The following is a 9,468-nucleotide window of genomic DNA, read 5'->3' on the forward strand; positions in this document are numbered from 1 at the left end:
ACTGCCTGTAAAACTCATTAATTAAGTGCTTAGAAGTCATAGAACATGCACACAGACAGAGGCTTAGCACTGGGGGTCTGTAAATGATGGAGACTGTGGCCTGAAGTGACAGGTGCGTAATGCAAGTGAGGTACAGATAGACCAACATCCCCTCCTGAGTCTCTGCTCTCCTTGTTCCTGGCTGCTCATGGGTTCATCACTGAATGGCCCCCAGGAGAAGGCAACAACCTGGCTGGCAGTCTCCATCCTCAGGTTTTCTGAAGCTGTGATCAACACAAGGGTGAAATAGCAATGATGCTAGGAGGGTTTATTAGGACACCTTTATTAAGGAAGCGAGGATTTATTTTCTGTATCTGGAAGCCAATGCAATCTCAGGAGCAGATCACCTCCCACTCTCACTTCACATTTGCTTTGAGAATGATCTACGAAGCACCTGCCCTTCTCTACCCAAATTTCTTATAACTAGGCTCTCAGGGCAATGGCAGCCATAGGACACCAATACAACAACCTCAATGCTTTAAACAAAATGTCCCAGCGTAAAAAGTTGCATATGCAAATTACAAATCAAGACACAGCAGTTTGAACTACATCACTGTTAAAGGCAGCAGGAGACCCTACCACATAACTGACCTTGAAGGGTGGCTGATGGCGATGTGGGCCCAAAGTAAGCCCTTCTTCCAAACACCCCACACAATCCAGGAAGACAGGGACAGTTCTCTGCAGCCCAGTACCTCTGTTTGGTTCTTTCCAAAACGTGCAAATGACACCTCTATTCCGTCTATGCTTTCACCCATTTTCTCCTCAGTGTGTCAACAACTTGAGGAGCCCCCTTCCTGACCGTCTGACTCAGGGAGAGACTGCTAAATGGAAAAGGAGAGAGGGACTGCAAGGAATCCCAAGTTTTTGTGAACTCCAATTCCCTTACCCACCTAGGAATCTTCCTGTACTTCACCTGTACGACACTTACTGTGGCAATGGCTCGGCCCACACGAACCACTCCAAAATCATTGGGGTCCAGGAACTTGTTGCCATACAGATAGATGCCAGAAGTGGCTGCTGCCAGTGAGGCAAGCTTCAAGGCCCTTCGTGCCATGACTGATGAACCCTGCCAAGACACAAAAAAGCAACACCTGAGAATGATGTAGTGAAGCCTACAGGGACCTTAGAGTTTAAGTTTTAATCACTCCTTTTCTAATTACGCATTGCTAGCACTGCTCCCAGCCAAGAGCTCATGCAATCACACAGCAACCAAACACAAGCAATTCTGCTCTGACCCCACTGTTATTTCTAAATCAAGTGTCCACAGGCCGCAAATCTAGAAGTAACTCACTCTGCTAGACCTTGTGTAACCACCACTCAACATTTGCTCATGCTCCCAAAGGCTTTGCAAGGAGAAACAACAGGTGGTCGGACAGCAGGGAGCACGTGCTCACCAGAAGCCAGTTCAGATCACAGGAACAGGCTGCCCCTTCGCTGCACGTGTTTTGAAGCTGTCGTAGCACAGGCAGGTTGTAAGGGGATACTAGAAGACTTCTTTTAAAAGCAGGCTTTAAAGAATGCTCTTTAAACACTAAGAGCCTAAAATTTATTGGAAATTCTGTCAGACTGGTTGCAAAAGCTCCTCAGCACTGAGGAGCACTGGGGAGGAGACACAATGTATCCCTGGAAGCCCTGCAAGGGCTCCACGGGTCAGTGGCAGACAGCTGCACACAGGGCAGGGGAAAGGACCTGATGGGGGTGGCTGAACAAAACTCACTTTCCCATCACCTCCATCCCATCCAGGCGCCAGGCAGGAACTGCTCTGCCAGGACAGACACCTGTGGTTATCAACAACCCAGTCCTGGCTGTTTCGCAGGCCTGGCATAAGCCCGAGGTGTGTCACTCCTTTCCTCCCTCACCCCTCCTCTGGAAGATGAGGGTGTGAAAAATATGTGCTGACCACACTAACAACTTTGGAGCACCTGTACTCATTACTTGGAGTAAACATCTAATTCATTAAATATAGGATACAGATTTCAGGACTCTTTATGTCACTTTAGAGGATTCAAATCTGAAAAAAAAGATTACCAACTAGCTGTATTTTTCTTTATTTTCCCTTAGGCAGGTATTAGCAAACACGACCGACCAGTCTTTGTTTACATCATGGATCAAGCAGCACAGGTCACCTGCTCTGCAAGCTCTCCAGAACATCCATAACAGTGTGGGATTTTCACCCCATCAGGACGGAGCCCACTCATTCTCCTACAGTTAAACTTGATCAAGAAAGTTTCCTACTTCTTGCTGTGACCCTGTAGTGGGGTTGGTCTGCCTTGTGCCTTCCCTTTTGGAAGCCTTGTAACCAAAAAACACCTACAGCGACATAGGTCAAGCCTTTCAGGAGCAGTTCACAAGAACACAATCAGCCAAACAGGGTAATATAACGTAAGAGACCCTGTACATGAACCTTACCTAAACTTCATTACTTCTGTTTATTTCCTTACAAGCTCTAGGACAGAAAAGCCACAACACAACCTGTCAGCACCGGGCAAAGCTGCCTGCAGCACCCCAGCTCTTTCTCACACGGGAAGGGGCAGCTGGCCGAGCAGGGCTCCTCTGAACTATGGTCAAACTCAGAGAAAATGCACCTGGTCCTCCAGCTGCAGCCAATTCCAGGTGCACCTCCCAAGGACAGCTGTCCCCCTCCCCTGCTGGGGAGCTGGGGGCTCCTTGCTGGGGATCTCTTGCATTCCTCAGCACCCTCAAAAGGCATTTTCCCCAAGGGGTTTTCATTAAAGCATTGATGCTCCTTGCAGGCTTTGGGAAGATCTCGTTCATTGGATGGTCAAAGTCCCAAACAGCCATTTTTTTAATATATATAGTGTGTATATCTATTAATATATTAAGTATGTGCTCGTCACGAGCACGAGGAGCACTTGGGGTGACAGAGGCAGGGGCACAGCACCCGAGCTCGCCCCCAGTCCCCCAGGTCCATGCCCATGCACTGCAGTGACAAAAAAATCCCATAAAACAAACGGAACCCTTACACCTGAGACACAGAAGCGCAGTTGCCCAAACCAGCTGCGCTGCGAGGGAGCTCCCTGCACGCCGTGACACCCGGGGGCATTCCCCCCCCTCCATTAACACCCGCACTAATTAACCACCCCCCTGCCCTGCTGTGCCCCCCCCCCCGCGGGGTGCCCGCACTCACCGCCCCGCCGCAGCGCCGCCGCCGCAGCCCCCGCGCGTGGTACGGCCCTGCCCCGCGAGGCACGCCGGGAAATGTAGTCTGCGGGCGGGGCCGCCATCACACGGCCCCCTGCGTGGGGCTGGGGGCCACAAGGGGAGCGGTCGCGGAGCCGAGAAATAATGATAATAAAAAGGTTTCCCGTTTATATCCTTGCTGGAAGAAATGGAACTGATAATAAATGGTATTTTGGAGGTGCTACGCAAAACAGAATCACAATCATCTAGGTTGGAAGAGACCCCCAAGATCACTGAGTCCAACCTCTGACCTAACCCTAACCAGTCCTCCACCAAGCCAAATCGCTGAGCTCTACATCTAAACGTCTTTTAAATCTCCTCACCACAGCCTTCCTGCAATAAAGGTGGGGATAAAAGGCCTGAGAGACAGGTGAACAAAACCACAGCCACTTTGCCATGCCTGGGAGAGAAGGCACAGAGCAGAGAATGCAACATGTTGCTGAATTGTCATAAATACACATTATTTGTGATAAAGCATTCATATTCCCTGAAACTAACACCTAGCTTGGTAGCCACCCATTTCAAACTCAGCATTTCTGAACCCCAGAATGGCTGTGGTTGGAAGATCTGAAGACCTCTGAAGGCCACCTAGTCCAACCCCCCTGCCAAGCAGGATCACCTGGAGCACATTGTGCAGGGTGGCATCCATATGGGGTTTGAGTATTTCCAGAGAAGGAGACTCCACAACCACCCCGAGCAACCTGTGCCAGCGCTCTGTCACCCTGGTACAATTTTTCTCCCATTGCAAGAAGAAGGAACTGTTGTTTCCCACTCAGCATCTTTCTGCTAAGAAAACCTGCAATTCAGTAATGCCTGGGAATCCCTGGTGGCAAATTGAAAGTATTTAGGATGGGGTTTTGGAAGGAAACTGCTGCCACAATTAATCCAAAAGCAAAAATACTATAAAAGGATGCCAGTAACCAAAACCACACAGAGACCAAATAGGTAATCAATAGTTCTTGGAGAGCTACTGTTTCTAACAGCATTCTGGAAACACTGAAACAGCGTCAGGAAACAATCTCCATACTGTGATTCCACTCATATTTGCATGGATACAGTTGCACACAAAAAGGCAGAGACAGGGAAAAAAGGGTATTTAGAAATACTCACATTATGAAGCAAACGGTCTGTTTATTGAGGCAGGTTTACTGGTAAACATTCTCTCAAGATACAACTCACCAAGGGCAGAGCTCAGGGTGATTACCCCGCCGACACACGGAGGATAAAACAAGCTTAGACATATGGGAAAAGGATCTACTCCATCCCCTTGAACCTGTGGAAGTTCTGCTGTAGATTTTAGTGTCTGTAAATTCATTACCTCCATGGGTGAGGCTGAAACTGGGCGTAACAGTGAAGTACCCATCTAAAGCTCCCAAACTACTGCACACAAAATCCCTAATTCCTGATCACAGCTCACTGGTTCAACACAGGCTGCCCAAGGCTGTGGCCCAGCCTTTGAACCCCCTGCTTTAACTGCTAGATCACAGGCACTGGCAATGTTCTCAGCCAAGGGAGTGGGTCTGCAGCTGACTTTGTTGGCCTCTCCTGGAAGAGCTCTGTGAGGTTGTTTCAGAGTAATACTGCTCCTTGCAGCTCCCTTAAACAGGCTGACGCTGGGCCTGCTGGGGACAAAAAAAAAAAAAAAAAAAAAAAAGCTTTTGTAGTATAACAATGCCATGTGCCCAAGTGCAGTGGGCAATTATGAAAGCAAAGCTAAATCTTTCTATAATTAGGACAATCACCTAGTTAGAGTGATCAGAGCTCTTTTGTGTGAGCCTCCACAGGGATGCACAAGAAAGAGCTTGGCTCAAAAGAAAGATGCTGGCTTGATTTCCACTTCCCTTTCAACTAGTGAATAAATTAAATCTCAGATTACCCCAATTTGCTGTGAAAGACGAAACGTGAAAAGTATTTCCTTTTTATTTTTAAGGCATTTGCATCCCAGGTGTGCATCTCATGAAGCACTAAAACAAATCCAAAGGCCTCCCTAAAACAAAACTCAGGCCTCCCTGTCCCAAGCACTGGATTGGGAAGAGCAGACAGATTACTTCAACAAAGGACCAGCCTTTACTACTGAGAAACCACTTCTTTTCTATATTCCCTTAGATGCAAAATACGGAAAGATGTCTGGGAGGTCTCACTGACACCAGACATTCCTAACATATGGTAGAAGATGAGGCTTAGGGAGAAATCAAAGCAGTCCCAGAGAGCAGGAGACCCTATGGTTTTGTGTACCCAGGGAACAAGTTTAACAGGAAGATGTGAAAAGGTATCAGGAGAAATTGTTACCAGCAGAATGAGAAGAGCATGACCTGGCAGACCCTTCTTCACTTCTCTGCCCTGCCCTTCTGTGGATGGGTACCAGTACAAATATTGAGGCAGGTGCCTCCTCTGCACCTACACACTAGTTCAGCTCTAAGAGTCAGTGCAGCAATGCCAATTCCTATGTGCTGAAGATCTGGCCAGAAGGATCTCTGCTGCTAGAGATGTCTAATTCTGAAATATTTTGATTCTTTTCCGATTGGTTTGGGCCACCAGAAGAAATACTACAAACACCTCTGTATAAGACTCAATAGTTGTACAAATCAACATGGAAAACCTCCCTAGAGCTGACTGCAGAAAATAACACAACGTACACCTACAGGTCTCCTGCTGGGCCAAACCCTCCCACATTCTTGGTTGATTTTTATACAGAGATTGACAGATTCTGCCTTTGTATCAGCACTGGAAAACTCAGAGCTGACTCTGGGAGCCATCCAATTTCAGATTAGGGGCTTCTTACAGATCATATTGTAGAAGGCCAGTATTTGGATAAGACATCTCTTAAGAAAAAAATGCCCATTGCGCCAGGTCAGTCAGTCCACGCAATCACTAATGAAAATTGCCTGAATGTGACAACAAAAGTGATGTGCTGCTCAGAGATGCACTTTATGTGAGCTTCAAAATGCACTTCCACTGGTTTTGTTTCTTCCTGCCTTTGCTCAGCATTGTTGTTCAGTATCACTTCAGACAATTGCACTCCACCTCCATCTCTTATAATCTCTGTTAGCAATAAAATAAATAACAATTCTCTTCACTTTGTTTTCTGAAGTTGCTGGTGGCTAAACGATATGCCACTTCCTCTTACAACCTGTGGGGAAGTTGCAGTGGGCCACCACAACCTCTGTTGAAAGAGCATGTTCATCAGATGGGAGCAGAAAGCTTCCAAAACGAAGTTCACAAAACACCCTGGAAACAGCAAGGTGTTACAGAAGTGTATGAGATGATTTTTGCATACCTGCAAAATTTTACTTCTCTACTAGCTATAAAGAATAACAGAAATGAAGCCATTCTCCCTTAAAGTCATTCCAGATAATGCAGATGTGGCTTGAAGAATTTAAACATTCTTACAAAAGCACTAATCTAATAGACCTTCTGATCTTTTTCCCCTAGCTATAATTATTCCTTCTGAATGCTGCCTGTAACCCCTAAGGGAATGTGAAGTGCAGGGGTTGCTGATGTGGCTGAACCTTTCCATCTAGGTAAATCTCTTCTGTTTCACTGTTTTAGCATCTTACCTGTGGCATAATTTATCCCTTGAGTTAAGAAGTGTCATCTGTTCTGATCGTTTTTATCCCACAATGTGCAGTGACTGTTAGGCATACAGATATCTGATATTAGCAATAGCTTATTCCATTACTTTGTATTGTCAACTTCATTTGTTACAAGATATTTCATGAGCCATTTAATTCTGCATCTGCAAATGTGAAAAGTGCTGAAGTAGATGAAAAAGGTGTAGAGGATTTAACAGCCTAAATCTACCCCAAAAGACTCCTGAGAAGTATGCTTTATAAGAAGTGTTCTCAAAACCAGCTGTGGTATTCAAATCAAATTAAAAACATCCCCACTGGCAGCCACGCTAAGGATAAAGCACTCTGTAGGGCCTGAACTCCTTACTCACCATACAGATCATTTTGGGGTATGTGTGAAAAGTGATGCATACAGACACCTGACACCATGACTGTCCAGACATGTTAAGCAAAAAAGATCATTTTAAAAACAGAAAGGATATCTTTCTTTCTTTCTTAAGAGCAGATATTCACTTGAGAAAAATGAATTTAAGGATCTCAGAACCACTCCCTGCCTAAAGTTTCTCTTCATCAAAGAACCTCCCAGAACTGGCATCTTTGAACCAAGTCTGGTTCAGAAAAGGTCCACAACTCAGAGACACATGAAGATGCACAGAAATAATCAGTTCACAGAGCTGGAAGAGAGTATGAACTTCTCCCAGCTGACTCTGTATATATTGTGGGGTATTATGTTCCACCTGGCTACTCATGTATGGACCTTGAGAGATCAGGCTTGCCTAAAGGAAATCTTGTAATAATGACAGCATCTCTTCCCGAGAGACTTTCAGCTTTGATTCTGCAGTAACAAGGAATGGAGAAGTAAGCACTTTCCACAGTTTTCCAAAGGTTAATCATTCTCATCATTAAATATTTCTGCCTAATTTCCCTTTTGAATTTCTCTAATTTCAACTTCCAGTCACCAGTCCTTACTATGTTTTCCACTAGGAGATTAGAGAATGCATTCAGATCTTGCTTCCCTAACTTGTAGAGGTATACGCACACGATGACCCAATCTCCTCTCAATCTTTTTGTAATGAGTAAAACACACTAAATCTTTCAATTTGCTCACTCAGGTTATTTCTCCTTGTAATGTAATTGAAAATAAGGATAGATAAATGGAGCTCACCCCATTTGAATTTAACAATTAACACTTACTTCTTAGAAGTTCATCACAGAACAAGTCTATGTCTTCATACAATTTCAGTTAACACTAGCCTTACCTATCTTTGTAGTCTCCTAACCCTCTTCAATCTTCCAATATTGTTTTGAAAATAAGAACACCAGGATAACATAGCCCCACTGGAGTTCACCATGTCCCTACTTACTTCCTTGGGCTGCATTAGGCTTTTTGTTACTTCATAGCACGACTAATTTACTTTAAGTTGCTGCTCTGTTTTCACCCTCCCAGATCTTTCTCAGAATCACTTTTTCCAGGACAGCACAGTCTGTACTTAACCCCCATTTCTTACTTCCATATATAGAAGTTTGCATGATGTGATATTAAACCACATTTAGTTTAAATGGATCCCACTTACCAAGCAATCTAGTAATCTGTGCGACTCTTTTTTCAGTATTGCTGAACATTCTGCCATTCTTTCTGAGAGCTGTACATTTTCAGGATAATGACTTCATATTGATTGCCAGCTGATGAAAATGGTGACTAGCAGAAGTCCCAGTGTCCCTTCCTCTGTAACTTCCTCAGAAATACCCTTACTCAAGGTTGACCCCCATTGATGATTCCCTCACTTTTTGCTATGCCAGCCAATTTAGCACCCATTTAGCACACATCTATGTGCTGCACAGTGCTAGTTCCTTAATCAAAACATCACGAGAAGCAGAAGAAAGAAGTAATGGAAGGTGTGCCAGGTCAGGTTCAGGGACCAATAATTCATTTTCTTGGTTTAGTGGCTAACCTAACATTAAAAAAATGTTTTCTCGTTTCAAGAAGAAAAAAAGAAATAAACACACAGTTTTAAATGGAATAAAAGGTATTAGATCTGAAATTAAACATTAAACATTATGGTTTTAAGAATTTACCCACTTTCAAAAAATTAAGCACAAGACTAATCTCGGCCAACAAACATTGCTTTAAAGCAAAGTTTAAATGTTCCATTTTGAAAATAGAAAAAAGAATTCACAGTTTCCAAACTTTGCACATTTTTTGAGTTCAGAACTTTTCAAAAAAACCCTCAGTAAACATTTTTGACTAGTTAAACCATTTATATAAGCGTTTTCTGGTTTTGATACATGGCAAGTAACACAGGGCGGAGAAAAGAAGTTATTCACAGCTGGATTAGCAGCACGTGCCTAAAACGTACACGGAGATGTATTTACCCAGACACATGGTTTTGAATAAACTTGTACAGCCCCTTCAGACCACACGGTCCACTCTACCCAGAGTGATAAAAGCCTCACATATTCACAAACCCCAAGCTAGCCAATTTGCCAAGGAAAATTAAACCACAGAAAGAAACAGGTTGAAGGGGAAGAAAATGAAGTATTATAAAGAACTGGTGCTGCTGGCGGCCAAGGCAGCCATAAACACCCGCAAACCCCAGCAGGCTGCCGGCTGGGCGCAGAAAGCCACCGCACAGCTCTGAGGACGAGCAGCGAGGCTGAG

General features: G+C 44.6%; 1 protein-coding gene across 7 annotated transcripts in view; it reads right to left on the reverse strand.

Annotated features, from left to right (window-relative positions):
* Positions 1 to 9,468, reverse strand: part of ADCK1 (aarF domain containing kinase 1) — an 85,599-nt gene that overhangs the window by 75,428 nt on the left and 703 nt on the right. For 2 of the 7 annotated variants that reach the window (XM_084520835.1, XM_084520830.1), the window contains exons 1-2: positions 3,188 to 3,281; positions 968 to 1,105 (exon numbers count right to left, since the gene is read on the reverse strand). In XM_084520835.1, the coding sequence (XP_084376961.1) occupies positions 968 to 1,093 (126 nt within the window). In that variant the 5' untranslated portion in view covers positions 1,094 to 1,105; positions 3,188 to 3,281. Of the gene's footprint in view, positions 1 to 967; positions 1,106 to 1,433; positions 1,453 to 2,448; positions 2,650 to 3,023; positions 3,044 to 3,187; positions 3,282 to 8,383; positions 8,741 to 9,468 lie in introns of those variants that run through there. The other 5 variants (XM_084520829.1, XM_084520833.1, XM_084520831.1 and 2 more) reach the window with 5 other exon arrangements.

Source organism: Aythya ferina (genome assembly GCF_964211825.1).
Source record: "Aythya ferina genome assembly, chromosome: 5".
In the NCBI taxonomy this organism is placed as follows: Eukaryota; Metazoa; Chordata; class Aves; order Anseriformes; family Anatidae; genus Aythya; species Aythya ferina.